This window comes from Salvelinus namaycush, chromosome 18 (genome assembly GCF_016432855.1).
Source record: "Salvelinus namaycush isolate Seneca chromosome 18, SaNama_1.0, whole genome shotgun sequence".
Taxonomy (NCBI): domain Eukaryota; kingdom Metazoa; phylum Chordata; class Actinopteri; order Salmoniformes; family Salmonidae; genus Salvelinus; species Salvelinus namaycush.
In genome coordinates, this window is record NC_052324.1 from 29,360,390 (window position 1) to 29,377,632 (window position 17,243).

A 17,243-nucleotide genomic window follows, 5' to 3' on the forward strand; every position below is an offset into this window, starting at 1 on the left:
TGACAAAACTGCCCATTTTAGTGGCCTATTGTCCCCAGCACAAGGTGCACCTGTGTAATGATCATGCTGTTTAATCAGCTTCTTGATATGCCACACCTGTCAGGTGGACGGATTATCTTGGCAAAGGAGAAATGCTAACTAACAGGGATGTAAACAAAATTGTGCACAACATTTGAAAGAAATAAGCATTTTGATCTTTTATTTCAGCTCATGAAAAATGGGACCAAAACTTTACATGTTGCATTTATACTTTTGTTCAGTGTAGTATTCCCATTTCAACTTTGTTGTGCTTTTAAATGCTTGAAAGCGCAGTAATAACACATTTAGATGACAACTAAACCACAAATCTGACATTGTTTTCCCATTGTAATTTGGTTGTGTTTTAGATGATTAAGATCATAGTGATAGCACATTGGTAAATTCAACAAACTTCTCTCTTTTTGAGTGGGTGATTAAAGGTTGAAATCTCACTGATCAATGTCAACCAAATATTACCCAAATTTCCACATTGAAATTATGTGGTGTGCCCAGTGGGCATAGCCTACACAAACACATACAGTACACATACAGACAAGGAATCAACATTTTGAATGAGAGAAGATCAGCTTTATACCAGCATATTCAAAACCCATGTAGTACTTCTATTTCTATGTATTTACAAAACATAACACAAGATTTAAAAAAAGAAAGAAAATTAACACGTCACAAATGGAAACAAACATAACCAAAATTTGGAATAAAACATGTAGAACGTTCAAATTTACAAATGCATCTTTCAGTATTTACATTTGTGACTTTGAACTAACATGAAAACAAAAGGCTCTGTACTGGTGTCCTCTAGTTCACCATCCCCCTCTCTCTTTCTCTCTTTCTGTCCATTTGTAAGATAATATACATAAAACATAGAGGAGATAGATTTGTAGGCTTTACAGGTATACGTATGGGAGGGAGTAGTAAAATCCACCTCTAAATAATATCGTAATAATCTAACATGGACTAAGGATTAGGTTTAAAACAATACGAAATACACCTACAGTATTTCACCTCCACACAAACTCTCCAAAATACATTAAGATCACAGTTTGTCCGGATGACAATAATAAATTAAGAGAATGATTTAACTCCGTGTTTTTAAAGGCTCTGTGCAGTCAAACTAGATTTTTATTTTTGACCATTTAAATGGTTAAATATTGAAGTAAGGTACTTAATTGTTACCCAGAAATGATTTGATATTGAGATAAAAATGACTGCATTGGACCTTTAAGAATACCTTCACACAAACCCTCTACAACCATTGTCAACCATTGCTGCAGTTTTTGTCTTCCTTTTTTCATTCAATCAAAATATTTTTTGATATTTGTAAAGCGCTTTTCATTATACAGAATAATCTCAAAGTGCATACAATTTAAAAGAAACTAATTGACACAAGACAGGGCAACTGACACAATTAACCCAGATAATGCTACAAGGGACAAGGACACCAAGGAACACAGCTATCAACAGAAAGCCTTCCTACAGAGAAAGGTCTTTAGGCCCGTTTTAAAGGAGCCCAGAGTCTGTGGTGCCTTCAGGTGGTCATGGAGGGCATTCCAGAGTCTGGGGGGCGGTCAAACTAAAAGCCTGATCCCCATGGAGCGGAGCTTGGTCCTGGGGGCGTGGAGGAGCAGGCTATCGCTTGACCTGCGGGTGGGGTTATGGAAGGAGAGCAGTTATTTGAGATAAGCAGGAGGGTTTTGAATTCAAACCGGGATGAGATGGGGAGCCAGTGCAGAGATGCCAGGATGGGGGTGATGGGATGGTGTTTCCGCACTCTCATCAGGATCGTGGCAGCGTTGTTCTGGGTATATTGGAGCCTCGGGTGACTCCTGCCAGGGATCCCGATGAAGTGTGTTGCAGTAGTCCAGCCTTGAGGAGATAAAGGCATGGGTGAGCTTCTCTGCGTTAGTCTGAGTGAGGGTGAGAGTTTGGCAATGTTCTTGAGGTGATAGAATGACGCTTGGCTTTACAAAGTTGTTTGATCTGGCTGTCAAAGGTCTGGGAGGAATCAAGCTTTACACCCAGATTGTAAATTAAGGGGGAGAGAGGGATGTTCTGTCCTGCAACGGTCAGGTGTGTTTTTGGTGAGTGCTGGACCTGGTGGGGGGTGCCAACAAGTAGAGCCTCGGTTTTGCTGCTGTTCACTTGAAGGAAGTTTTGCTTTATCCATGCTCTTATCTCCTCAAGGCAGGTGTTAAAAAAATCTACAGTTTTGCATTAATTGAACAATCATAACAGATTGCATCATTTTGAAAAGGCAGAAAACCAACCACTTGAATTCTCTCTGTTCTCTTCATGTCAGATGTGTAATCGTTAGATTGGTGAATCTCTGTTTTGTAGGTGTTGATGTTCCTGGTCAAGACATAGATACAAAAATGATATCTGCATTCATGTCTCATATCTAATTCACAATTGTCTCTCTCTCTCTGTGCAGTCAACATAGCACATCAAATCCAAGTGTATGGAGTTGAAAATAAAATAAGAGCTCTTGGTGAATGTTCACTGTGGGACCAAGATCTCAAATCACTGAAGCTGTCGCCCAGTTCCAGTCCCACATAGGCTTTATCCCAGGTTGGTGTGTATCCAATGAGAATGAAGTTGACATCTCAATATAATTAATCCAAATCATAGACTGTGGTTTCCATCATGTCCATCATATCTCAAGACATAACAACTGCAGGTGGGGAGACAGGCCAGAAAGCTATCCTCTCGAATTTCTTTAACTTGAGGGTTTTCAGTTTCTTTTCCACAAGATGGTGGAGCATGGTACATATTTCTGTGTTAACAGACTTAGCACAACTGAGAGTGTGCAGTGACATACATTTATAAATATTCAGAGATGTTTTATTTCAGTTCCTTTATACAGTCTCTGATGGTAGGTGTTGATGAACAAAGCAGGTCACAAATGTAAAATGGGGAGGAAACAGAAAAGAAGAAGAGGCCAAACACAGATAGAGAGAGGCTAAGGGGAGAATGAGGCCTGGGTCCACTGTCCTGGAGAGATGTCACAGAGAGGAAGAGCCACTGAGCTTAGATGACATCACATCCTGTCTCTGTGCGTTCCACCAATCCACACCACCAACTGACCAGCTGGCGGAGCCTTCACACACTCATGGTCATGTTTGGAGAATACTGCAGAGAGAAACAGAGAGACACAGAGGGGTTTATGGAAATATTATCAATACATAATCATTTAGTGGGTTCTTATATTTGTCATATTTCACACATGTGAAATGTAATATGCATTTTTGAATTGGAAATGTTTTTTTTGCATATCTCAACTCTCCCTGAGTGCCCCTGAACAAGGCAGTTGTAAAGCCTGGGTGTCGGAGTGTGAAGGAAAAAGCGCAGGAGCAGCAATTGCAAAACAAATGCTCTTTAATGAACACGGACAAACTAGGCCACCCTACTAACACACTGGGTGTACACTAATAAACTACCCCAGACACGTGGGGAATGAATAATGTCCAGAAACATGAAGCACAAAACCAACACCAACTTACATACAAACAATCCCGCACAAAGAAACGTGTATGCCGGCTGATAAATAAGCCCAACTAATTAACCCTCATACAAAACAGGTGCGCCCAATAAACACATAGGGAGGGGGAGAAAAGGATCAGTGGCAGCTAATAGGCCGGTGACGACGACCGCCGAACGCCACCCGAACGGGAAGGAGAGCCTGCCTCGGTCGAAGTCGTGACAGCAGTTAACCCACTGTTCCTAGGCTTTCATTGTAAATAAGAATTTGTTATTAACCGACTTGCCTAGTTAAATAAAGGTTAAATAAAAAACATTTTTTTTAAATGTAGGGTTAAGTGCCTTGCTCAAGGGCACATTGACACATTTCTCACCTTATTGGCGCTGGGATTTGAACAAACAACCTTTCGGTTAATGGTCCAACGTTCTAACCGCTAGGCTAACTGCCGCCAAACGCACATCAATACCCCTATGAAGCCAAACGCACATAATGTATCGACTTCACTTCCACGGTTTGTAAAGTTCAGGCAACTGCTTGATGATTGCCCATTGAACCAGGTGTGAATGCTCTCGGGGACTAACCTACCCAACCATTTTAAATAAAATGGGAGATCCTGTTGATGGCCCATCAGCAGGTAGTTAAATATGCTCAGTTGAGAGTCGGTGAGAGGGTTGTGCCTGCATGAGTAGTATGTATAATCTTTTACATATTAGTGTAGGTTAACAGCAAGGATAAACCGATATCACAAGATGCCTTGCTCATATCGATATCAAAGGATAACAATATCATACCGAATGATCGATATTGGTGCCTGCCACCAGTGTGAACAAATAGAGCACACACACTGAAATGCCCCTACACATACCTGAGGTGGTTGGTGAAACATTGTGTTGGTATGTATTGGAGAATTTCAGTGTTTAGGCCATCATTATTATCAACACCATACACTAACAATATATAATTAGTAGTGATGGGTTCTGACTTCTAAACTTTGAAAATATGAAATATCCTTATGTCACTGAGGGAGAGAGAGGAATGTAGAACGTTTACATTCTGTCAGAACATGGTATTGTTAGACATCAGGGATCCTATGAGGAGGAGTGAAGAGATGAAGTGGACGAACAGATATCACTAAAGTTTTGCCTAGCAATAAAGATGTCATGTTTAGATGGAAGGAGGATACTTTCTAGGGAGTTTTTCTTAGCCACCGTGCTTCTACACCTGCATTGCTTGCTGTTTGGGGTTTTAGGCTGGGTTTCTGTACAGCATTTTGAGATATCAGCTGATGTAAGAAGGGCTTTATAAATAAATTTGATTTGATTCACCCAAATTGGGGTCTATATACTTGTGCTAGTGGAAACATGTCTTTGTCAGTTCAGCTGTCCGACCCTTTGGGTGAATAAATGTGGTTGGAGCTTTTATAGTTGTCCATCAGTTTTTACCCTGTTATTTAGAACCTAACAGTAGGCTTTAGTGACAGTTGGTCAAAAATTTGAATCTTTAGGCCTACTGCTAGAAAATGTACCAATAGTCCTAATTTAATGTGTTTATGGCACTTTGAATAACCTCACAGTTAATCAGTCAGAGTTATACTGTACAAAACAGTCTTCTACGTACAGATATTCTACCAATAACACGTGTCAGTGAGGTTGTGGGTATGAACTCACGCTCTCGTTCTGAAAGGGGTTGAGGAAGTTGCCACCCATCTCTCCATCCTCTCTGGGGGTCCCCGGCTGGTTACTCAGACTCAGGTTACCAGGTGAGTTCTAATCAAGACCAACCATAAAACACAGAAATATCATCTATCAAATATCTATACATACCATACTATACTATATAGGGCAGATGATCCATTAACGGTAGTACCAATATTTCAACCACATACAAATACAGGCTAATCACTACAACGTGTTGTGAAACACTTAATTCTGTCTGAGAATTGATTGACAGATATGAGTGACGCTGGTGACTGATGGTTTGGGTTGGGTTGGAGTCTTCTCTTACCTTGGGGAGGCTGTCCATGTCTCCAGACCCTGGGTGTTTGATAGAGAGAAGGTCAAATCAAATCAAATGTTATTTGTCACATACACATGGTTAGCAGATGTTAATGCGAGTGTAGCGAAATGCTTGTGCTTCTAGTTCCGACAATGCAGTAATAACCAATGAATAATCTAACCTAACAATTCCACAACTACTACCTTATACACACAAGTGTAAAGGGATAAAGAATATGTACATAAAGATATATGAATGAGTGATGGTACAGAACGGCATAGGCAAGATGCAGTAGATGGTATAGAGTACAGTATATACATATGAGATGAGTAATGTAGGGTATATAAACATAAAGTGGCATAGTTTAAAGTGGCTAGTGATACATATAGTACATAAAGATGGCAAGATGCAGTAGATGATATAGAGTACAGTATATACATATACATATGAGATGAGTAATGTAGGGTATGTAAACATTATATTAAGTGGCATTGTTTAAAGTGGCTAGTGATACTTTTTTACATACATTTCCATCAATTCCCATTATTAAAGTGGCTGGAGTTGAGTCAGTATGTTGGCAGCAGCCACTCGATGTTAGTGGTGGCTGTTTAACAGTCTGATGGCCTTGAGATAGAAGCTGTTTTTCAGTCTCTCGGTCCCTGCTTTGATGCACCTGTACTGACCTCGCCTTCTGGATGATAGCGGGGTGAACAGGCAGTGGCTCGGGTGGTTGTTGTCCTTGATGATTTTTATGGCCTTCCTGTGACATCGGGTGGTGTAGGTGTCCTGGAGGGCAGGTAGTTTGCCCCCGGTGATGCGTTGTGCAGACCTCACTACCCTCTGGAGAGCCTTACGGTTGTGGGCAGAGCAGTTGCCGTACCAGGCGGTGATACAGCCCGACAGGATGCTCTCGATTGTGCATCTGTAGAAGTTTGTGAGTGCTTTTGGTGACAAGCCGAATTTCTTCAGCCTCCTCTTCACAATGCTGTCTGTGTGGGTGGACCAATTCAGTTTGTCCGTGATGTGTACGCCGAGGAACTTAAAACTTACTACCCTCTCCACTCTTCACAACGCTGTCTGTGTGGGTGGACCAATTCAGTTTGTCCGTGATGTGTATGCCGAGGAACTTAAAACTTACTACCCTCTCCACTACTGTCCCGTCGATGTGGATAGAGGGGTGCTCCCTCTGCTGTTTCCTGAAGTCCACAATCATCTCCTTTGTTTTGTTGACGTTGAGTGTGAGGTTATTTTCCTGACACCACACTCCGAGGGCCCTCACCTCCTCTCCCTGTAGGCCGTCTCGTTGTTGTTGGTAATCAAGCCTACCACTGTAGTGTCGTCCGCAAACTTGATGATTGAGTTGGAGGCGTGCATGGCCACGCAGTCGTGGGTGAACAGGGAGTACAGGAGAGGGCTCAGAACGCACCCTTGTGGGGCCCCAGTGTTGAGGATCAGCGGGGTGGAGATGTTGTTACCTACCCTCACCACCTGAACATTTTTTGAAGGACATTACTACTATACAGTCCAGCAAACACAAACGTGCTCTTCACAAGACTAGTGTAGTGAGTTAAGAACAAGCTCAAAGCGTACGTGCGTGTGTATGTTTGTAAGTGTTACCTAGCGACCCGTTCATGTGATGTGGCTCCATTCCTGCCATTCCTCCCATTGGACCGTCTGCACCTGGACCCATTGGGAACTGAGGAACAAACACAAGCACACAGTTATACACAGTTCAATACACACACAGAAATACACATGCATGCCACACACACACACAGATAATAATGAATGAGTTGTCTTACATTTGGTCTGTTTCCACCAGGAGGGACTGTGTTGATCAGGGTGTACATGTTGTCACCAGAGTTAGTTGAGTCTGACAGGAAACAATGGGAAACAGACCCATTGGTGCAATAATAACCGCTCAAAAAACATAAGAACCAATACATACAGTTTACTACACAAACACACATTAGTCAACTTCAGGTTAAGTAATCACTAGAAAAGCTACTTTATTGAGGAAAAATTGACTTACTATGACTGTGATATGTGGTTGTCCCACCTTAAGATTAATGCACTAACTTTAAGTTGATCTGGATATGAGCATCTGCTAAATGACTCAAATGTAGAAACTTTAATATACTACTGGCCAAATTGGCAACTGACTTCAGGTAAAGCATTACGTCACACCTTAGGCCAGGTATATAAATAGCTAAATAGTTTCAGACCAAATGGCTTAAGTCCGTGTGTAACATTGTGAATGTATCCCTGTCCTTGTAACCCCACACACACATCCATTGTGCCTCACTCAGGTCTAGGCCTAGGGACGCCAGGTACCATAAGCCTACGCATGGCAAAGATTCAATTACAAGAAGATCCAATGATGCCTTAGGTTAGTAAATATGACTTAGCTCTGTCTAAATCGTAGATATCAACAGGACATCAATTTCGTTCCCCTTACACTGTCCTCCCGGTCAGCAACTCACAAGACTCAAACACCCACACCCACACACACTACCTGCTGGGCTGGGCATTATTGGAGTACCAGGTGGCCCTCCTCCTCCTGGTGGACCCTAAAATGAGAGTTGATAATGGGGAGAAGAATGCCTCTGATACATCAAAGCTACAACACACCAACAATACAATGCTCTTAATAGCTATAAACACAATACTCCCTATACTGCCCTGTAACTAACAGGCAAATACAGAGAACCAACTTCTAGTCACATACCACATAACTCCCTGGAGACGCAGAGGAGTATGGGATCTATAGACAGAGAGAGGGTGGGGAGGAGAGAGAGGAGAAAATGTATCTTTATCTCTGCGATAAATGTATGTCCATTTATTGTAATTGTGGTTTATTTAAGTATCTGTCTTGGTGGTTGTGTTAAAGTGTTTTTCTGTACTCACCGAGTTGGCGTTTGGAGGATTTGGCCAAGGTCTACCCCCACCAGGGCCCCTAGAACACACACACACACACACACACACACACACACACACACACACACACACACACACACACACACACACACACACACACACACACACACACACACACACACACACACACACACTAGTTTTTTAACATGTCATAAGCCATGGCAAAAATGTTTAGAATGACAGAAAAATAGCGGTAAAACTGCAAAAAAAAATCTCAGCCTCATGGCAAAATGTGTAGAATAGCAGGATATCAGCTATAAAACTGCATATTTCTCTCTCCGCCCCATGGCAATACAGTGCCTTCAGAAAGTATTCACACACTTCGACTTTTTCCACAATTTGTTGAGTTACAGCCTGAATTTAAAATGGTTTAAATTGAGATTTTGTGTCACTGGCCTACACACAATACCCCATAATGTCAAAGTGGAATTATGTTTTTTGAAAAATGAAAAGCTGAAATGTCTTGAGCCAGTAAGTAGTCAACCCCTTTGTTATGGCAAGTCTAAATAAGTTCAGGAGTAAACGTGCTTAACAAGTCACATAATATGATGCATGGACTCACTCTGTGTGCAATAATAGTGTTTAACATATCTGCACCCCACACATACAATTATCTGTAAGGTCCCTTAGTCAAGCAGTGAATTTCAAACACAGATGCAACCACAAAGACAAGGGAGTTTCTCCAATGCCTTGCAAAGAAGGGAACCTATTGGTAGATGTGTAAAAAAAAAAGCAGCAGACATTGAATATCCCTTTGAGCATGGTGAAGTTAATAATTACACTTTGGATGGTGTATCAATACACCCAGTCACTACAAAAATACAGTCGTCCTTCCTAACTCAGTTGCCGGAGAGGAAGGAAACAGCTCAGGGATTTCACCACGAGGCAAATGGTGACTTTAAAACAGGTACAGTGTTTAATGGCTGTGATCGGAGAAAACTGAGGATGGATCAACAACCTTATAGTTACTCCACAATACTAACCTACATGACAGAGTGAAAAGAAGGAAGCCTGTACAGAATACAAATATTCCAAAACATGCATCCTGTTTGCAATAACACACTAAAGTAAAACTCGCCACAAAATTGCAGAAGAAATTAACTTTATGTCCTGAATACAAAGCCTTATGTTTGGGGCAAATCCAACACATCACTGAGTACCACTTCATATTTTCAAACATGGTGGTGGATGCATCATGTTTTGGGTATGCTCGTCATCGGCAAAGACTAGGGAGCTTTTTAGGATAAAAAGAAACAAAATAGAGCTAAGCACAGGAAAAATCCTAAATGAAAACCTGGTTCAGTCTGCTTTCTAACAGACACTGGGAGGCAAATTAACCTTTCAGCAGGACAATAACCTAAAACACAAGGCCAAATAAAGTGAGTGTACAAAACATTAAGAACACTTGCTCTTTCCATGACATAGACTGACCAGGTGAATCCAGATGAAAGCTATGATCCCTTATTGATGTCACTTGTTAATCCACTTTAATCAGTGTAGATGAAGAGACAGGTTAAAGAAGGATTTTTAAGCGTTTAGGCAATTGAGACATGGATTGTGCATGCGTGCCATTCAGAGGGTAAATGGGCAAGACAAAATATTGAAGTGCCTTTAAATGGAAAGGAAAGGGAAAGGGGGATACGTAGTCAGTTGTACAACTGAATGCATTCAACTGAAATGTGTCTTCCGCATTTAACCCAACACCTCTGAATGGGGTATGGTAAAAAGTGCCAGGTGCACCGATTTGTGTCAAGAACTGTAACGCTGCTGGGTTTTTCAAGCTCAACAGTTTCCTGTGTGTATCAATAATGTCCACCACCCAAAGGACATTCAGTCAACTTGACTCAACGGTGGGAAGCATTGGAGTGATCATGGGCTCAACATGGACTCAATATTAGGAAGGTGTTCTTAATGTTTTGTACACTCAGTGTATACACGAGTTGCTTACCAAGATGACATTGAATGTTCATGAGTGGCCTAGTTACAGTTTTGACTTAAATCTGCTTGAAAAGCTAAGGCAAGACTTGAAAACGGCTGTGTAGCAATGATCAACAACCAACTTGACAGAGCTTGAAGAATTTAAAAATAATAATTTAAAAATATTGTACAATCCAGGTGTGCAAAGCTCTTAGAGACTTATCCAGAAAGACTCACAGCTGTAATCACTGCCAAAGGTGATTCTAACATGAATTAACTAAGGGGTGTAAATACTTAGGTAAATTAGATATTTCTGTATTTCATTTTCAATACATTTGCAAACATTTCTAAAAACATGTTTTCACTTTGTCATTATGCGGTATTGTGTATAGATGGGTGAGAGATATTTTGAATTCAGGTTGTAACACAACAAAATGTGGAATAAGTCAAGGGGTATGAACACTTTCTGAAGGCACTGTATGTATAATATTGCTGGAACATTTTCTCTCAGCCTCATGGTAAAAGGTGTTGAATAGCATGTGAGATTAGCTATAATACTCGCAAAACTGCGGTACGCCACTGCTATGTGTGTGTGTGTCTGCGCGTGCGTGCGTGCGTGCACGTGTGTGCTTATGTTTGAAGTGTGTGTATGTACTGTATGTTTGCACTGTATTTGAACCCAGGTCTGGTGCATGCGTGTGTGTGTTGATGACAGAGTGCTCACATGTTCATGCCAGGCATTCCAGGGCCAACCAGTGCATTGAGAGGTGGTCTCATCCCTCCACCGTAGTTCTGGAAGAGAGAATACCAAGGCCAAATTACCACAATGTAATGTACACATACATCAAACAGGTTTCCACAGGTGGAGAGTAGAAATACTACCATAGTATACTACCACACATGTACATATTGTATATAAACACATAAATACAAATATATTCACCCACCTACAAACAAACTCAAATGTGACAGAAGGAGTTTAAAGTTATGCATACTTGTACCTGGAGATTTCATTCAATCACATACCTGTGGCCCAAGAGAGACCATCCCTCTGGGGGGAGTCATTCGCTGCATGGGCCCCCCCATATTTGGATGCCCTGAAAAAATAGAGAGCCATCAGCCCTCAGCCTGTGTGTGTGTGTAAGAGTCTGTGGTGTGTATGTGTGAGACCCACCTTGTTGTCTCGTGGGGTCCATTCCGCTGGGTAGCATAGGCTGGTTACCAGGGACTCCCATTGCCTGTGCCAAAATCATCATCATGATCATCACAGAATATCACATATCATCACTAACATATACTAAATATGAGGAGCTATACACACAATCATGCCACAACACAGTCAAAGAGGGTAAGACAAGACAAGATAATGTGGTCAAGTAAGGTATAAAGAGAAGCAGATATAAGTGAAATTAAAAGGAGGACAGGTCAGGATATAAATAAGTCTTATAGACAGATGTACAATGGAACATTAGAATACATTTCCTATTGCAACCTGAGGAGGGCGTTAGTGATCTTACCTGATTGGGTATTCTGAGAGGAGGTCTGGGCCCACCAGGGTAACGAGGCGACATGAACGACTGTGAAGGTACACACACGCACGCACGCACACACACGCACACGCACACGCACACACACACACACACACAAGGAGAGATTGGGATAGAGGAAGGTAGAGTTAGGGAGAGAGATAGACCGTTGGAAAAATATAAAGTATATGATGATGAATACTAGCGATATTAGTATAACAGTCAGTCATCATGACCAGGCACCTGCACAGATAGGACCCTAGGCGTGCTGGAGCACCTGTCCTTTGCCCGCCTATGAAAAAAGGCGGGCAAATGCCCTTTTGTACTGATTACTTTTTATTTTATTATTAGTCTCTTTCTCTATTGTAACTTTAGATGTAACCACTTGCCCATCAAACTAGAACATTTCTCATAATGTTCGAATGAATCTTTTAAAAATACCATCCTCCGCCCGATCTGCCCCCGCAAGTGCAGCGGTGCCCATAAGCTGCTGCGCTCATCCTGCATGCACAAGCTACCTACTGGCTACTTTGTTGCTGCTAGCATGTGTTATCTGACGGTCAGGGACAGGGAAGGGGGCATCTGCAGTTTGACTGTTTGTCAGCAGCAGAACAAATTCAAATCAAGTAAACACTAATTTGCTTGTTTTAACAGATTAGCCTTGCTAACTAGCTGATTCATAACCTACATTCGAAATAATCAGCTGATATAGCCCACCCCGGTAGTGGTTCTAGCAAAGACAGGCTTTTAACTAACTCCCTTTCATCTCTGTCCAAAGCTCTGTGCACGGCCCTGGTCACTTCCACAACTTCCATGACTAACTACATGTATATGTTTGAAACTATCAGTGTGTTTCCTGTAGGACTAAAATGTGTGTGAACTGTGTGTGGGATATAATTTTGCTATTGTGTGTGTCTGCTATCCAATGTCCACACCACACACAATTAACGGTCGCATAAATGTTGGGTTCAATTCAAACTAACCCAAATCCAGCCAATGATGTGAGCTAGGGAGCAGTACCATAACACACCTCTAGGGAGCAGTACCATAACACACCTCTAGGGAGCAGTACATAACACACCTCTAGGGAGCAGTACCATAACACACCTCTAGGGAGCAGTACATAACACACCTCTAGGGAGCAGTACCATAACACACCTCTAGGGAGCAGTACATAACACACCTCTAGGGAGCAGTACCATAACACACCTCTAGGGAGCAGTACATAACACACCTCTAGGGAGCAGTACCATAACACACCTCTAGGGAGCAAGACCATAACACACCTCTAGGGAGCAGTACATAACACACCTCTAGGGAGCAGTACCATAACACACCTCTAGGGAACAGTACATAACACACCTCTAGGGAGCAAGACCATAACACACCTCTAGGGAGTAATGTTGGTCTATCCATTAGTTGACATCTCGCTCCTCTGCCACATGCTTTCCTCTCCGTTTGGATCCAAATTAAATGGTAATTGACTAAGTTTGGATCCAAATGAAATGGTCATTGACTAAATTTGGATCCAAATGAAATGGTCATTGACTAAATTTGGATCCAAATGAAATGGTCATTGACTAAATTTGGATCCAAATGAAATGGTCATTGACTAAATTTGGATCCAAATGAAATGGTCATTGACTAATTACAAAACAGAGATGATCATGCACTATTATGTTTCAAAAGCAACTGGTCTCATGTTTAACACTTTTATTTCAGCCCATAAAAATATAAAATGACCTAGACACTTGCATGTCATCAGAGCACAAACAAATGTGCACAAATAAGATAGCGAACGTCCTTGGCTGCTATGATAGCCAGTTAGCGTTAGCTAGGTAATGTTGGCCAACGTAAGACTAACATTAGCTACGCGATTGACCAGTTCATGCATCACAATATATAACACTTTCTTAGACTAAACATAGCTGGCTACAGTAGCTAACGTTAGTTACTTTAAATTTAAAACTACCAAACTTTGGGAAACTAGTTATGAACCGCATAGTCAATGGTTGACCCCAAACAGGACAAACACTGCTGTTAGCTACGCTACATTTCCTCGGCTAAGAACAACGAAGACCACAACACCAACCATAGCCGAGGGGGAAAAATGCTTTGATAAGAACAGTAAACTAATTATAAACCGCATATAGTCAATGGTTGAACCCCAAACACACATGTAAACAGAGCCTCAGTTCAATTGTGCACTGCAAGTGTGCAAATGCCAGAATCAGACAATTTACCAGACTTGACAGCATCGAATAAATTCCAGCTCCCTCTCCTGCCTTCGTCATTATTATAATCCAAATTTGTGCTGACTGATTAACACAGTGTGAAGTTACTTTTCAGTGGTCCCAGAAAATCTGAAGTCACCATTCACAAGTAAAAAGTAGTCAGGTGCACCCAGGTAAAACATAATCAGAATCATTGATGAGATACAATTATTCTCGCCCGGGCGCCCGTGTAGGTGTGTTTTACACTTGCTGAAAGTTGATTGCATTGGAACCGCTGCCTCCCGGGCGTGAGCCAGGTGCCCAGCTCTGTCCGACGACTTCATCGGCTCAAAACAAAACTGATGTAATTAAGCATTTGTAGCAATGAGTAGGATTCTGTGTTTTCACATGCAAAAGTGATTGATTTTGATTAAAACACTTTATCTGCCTTCCCTCCTCACTTTTGCCCAATGACATGATGGACCATAGCCCGGTGTACAAAGGGTACTATGGTGTACCCTCAAAGCTCATCACTAAGCTAAGGACCCTGGGACTAAACACCTCCCTCTGCAACTGGATCCCGGACTTCCTGATGGGCCACCCCCAGGTGGTAAGGGTAGGTAACAACACATCCGCCACGCTGATCCTCAACACGGGGGCCCTCAGGGGTGCGTGCTCAGTCCCCTCCTGTACTCCCTGTTCACTCATGACTGCACGGCCAGGCACGACTAGAACACCATCATTAAGTTTGCCGATGACACAACAGTGGTAGGCCTGATCACCGACAAGACAGCCTATGGGGAGGAGGACAACAAACTCTCCCTCAATGTGATCAAGACCAAGGAGATGAGTGTGGACTACAGGAAAAGAAGGACTGAGCACGCCCCCAATCTCATCGCCGGGGCTGTAGTGGAGCAGGTTGAAAGCTTCAAGTTTCTTGGCGTCCACATCACCAACAAACTAACACGGTCCAAGCACACCAAGACAGTCGTGAAGAGAGCACGACAAAACCAATTCCCCACCAGGAGACTGAAAAGATTTGGCATAAGTCCTCAGATCCTCAAAAGGTTCTACAGTTGCACCATCGAGAGCATCCTGACTGGTTGCATCACTGCCTGGTATGGCAACTGCTCGGCCTCTGACTGCAAGGCACTACAGAGGGTTGTGCGTACGGCCCAGTACATCACCGGGGCCAAGCTTCCTGCCATCCAGGACCTCTATACCAGGCGGTATCAGACGAAGGCCCTAAAACTGTCAAAGACTCCAGCCACCCTAGTCATAGACTGTTCTCTCTGCTACCACACGGTACGCGGTACTGGAGGGCCAAGTCTAGGTCCATGAGGCCTCTAAACAGCTTCTAGCCCCAAGCCAAAAGACTCCTGAACACCTAATCAAATGGCTACCCAGACTATTTGCATTGCCCACCCCCCATACTGCTGCTACGCTCTGTTATTTTCTATGCATAGTCACTTTAATAACTCTACCTACACGTACATATTACCTCAATTACCTCGACTAACCGGTGCCCGCGCACATTGACTCTGTACCGGTACCCCTGTATATAGCCTCGCTATTGTTATCTTACTGCTGCTCTTTAATTATTTGTTACTTTTATTTGTTACTTTTTTGGGGGTATTTTCTTAAAACTGCATTGTTGGTTAAGGGCTTGTAAGTAAGCATTTCACTAAGGTCTACACCTGTTATATTTGGCGCATGTGACAAATAAAACGTTATTTGATTTAAGTTGTGCGACCCGCTGTGCGTAGTTAAAAGAAAAGGACATGCTTGCTAACTTGGCTAGCTACCTGATTAAATGAGTCTGTTTTTAACAAATCAACCGTTTTAGACTATTGTATTTTAACCAAGCAAGAGAAATAAACCTTCAATCAGTACTGAGTGAATGAAAAAAATCATTTTGGAACAAACGCTTCCAGACTGTCCATTTAAATGGTCTGTCAAAGTCAATGTTTTAAGAACAGGGTTCCTAGTGTAATGGTTAGAGATGTACCGCCTGTGGATCTGAAGATTGTGGGCTCGCCTCCCGGAGGATACATTTTGACCATTATTTAGTTTATAGTTATGACAGCCCCTTCCCAACACACACACGCTTATTTTAATTTATTAGGTGGCTCTTAAAAGAGCCTTTGGGTTTGTGGAGTGGCAGGCAAGTGGCAGTGAGTGTGGTGGTGTGCGTGAATCTGCGTGAATCTTGCTAGGACGGAGGAGAGACCAGCTCTCAGACTCTAAAGGAAGAGGTTGTTGCCCTCATCCGTGAGATGCACGCCATCCCTACGGTAGTGCCCAGGGACACAGTGCTTAATGGCAGAGTGGTGGATTGTGGGCATGAGCCTATAAGCAAGAAATGCAAACACCTGCTGGTTGACAGAGCATCGGGCCATCTCTATGCGCTTGTTGATGTCCTCCTCCCACTGGAACATCCAACTCCTCCACTGCGCAATGTCAGAGTAGACCACTGTTGTCCCAGGGAACATTCGGGTGACTACCTCCAAATCCGGTCGCATCTGACACACCAGGGCTGTCCCCTTTGTGTGTCCCAAGTCGTTTCCACCGAGGTGGATGACTATGATGTCAGGGGGAGCAGCAGCACCTCTGCTGGCGCAGAACATGGAGCAGTTTGCCCCACTTCATTCCTCACTCTACGAGCCACCTAATCAATTGAAAGGTTGTGATGTTTACCAACCGCCCTGGCACGCTTCTCCAACCAGTGGATTCACAAATGCCCAACAAGCCACACAGTCTTCATGCCGACATCCATGTTGATGAATGAGTAAATGCCTGGAAGCCCAGGAAAAAAGGGTGCGAAATGTAGTAGTAGTATACATGTGGAATGAATAGTACTGCATTCCAATTGAAAATTATCATATGCAGATTCCTTTCTTGTTCCCGTTTCAAGGAAAATAAACAATTTTCTGTATGTTTCTCATTTTTCTAGACAACATTCCTATTGAAGCACCAAGTCCAATCTGTTCTACCTGTTGTATTTCTATGAGCATGAACGTAAGGCATTATCTCTACTCTGAGAGGATCTCCTGTCAGACTTTCACTCTCTCTTTCACTCTCTCCTGTCAGACTTTCACTATCTCTGTGATAGGCTAATTTACTTTTATTGCTGTGTTA

The 17,243-nt window shown here is 42.5% G+C and overlaps 1 protein-coding gene across 1 annotated transcript in view; it reads right to left on the reverse strand.

Annotated features, from left to right (window-relative positions):
• Nucleotides 1-246: 246 nt before the first annotated feature.
• The window catches only part of LOC120063338 (single-stranded DNA-binding protein 2), a 115,913-nt gene continuing 98,916 nt past the window's right edge, over nt 247-17,243 (reverse strand). Inside the window, exons 6-17 of the mRNA XM_039013663.1 lie at nt 11,884-11,943; nt 11,541-11,604; nt 11,393-11,463; nt 11,091-11,158; nt 8,420-8,468; nt 8,241-8,276; nt 8,028-8,082; nt 7,315-7,385; nt 7,130-7,208; nt 5,522-5,550; nt 5,185-5,283; nt 247-3,168 (exon numbers count right to left, since the gene is read on the reverse strand). Of these exons, the coding sequence (XP_038869591.1) occupies nt 3,139-3,168; nt 5,185-5,283; nt 5,522-5,550; nt 7,130-7,208; nt 7,315-7,385; nt 8,028-8,082; nt 8,241-8,276; nt 8,420-8,468; nt 11,091-11,158; nt 11,393-11,463; nt 11,541-11,604; nt 11,884-11,943 (711 nt within the window). The 3' untranslated portion in view covers nt 247-3,138. The remainder of the gene's footprint in view (nt 3,169-5,184; nt 5,284-5,521; nt 5,551-7,129; nt 7,209-7,314; nt 7,386-8,027; nt 8,083-8,240; nt 8,277-8,419; nt 8,469-11,090; nt 11,159-11,392; nt 11,464-11,540; nt 11,605-11,883; nt 11,944-17,243) is intronic.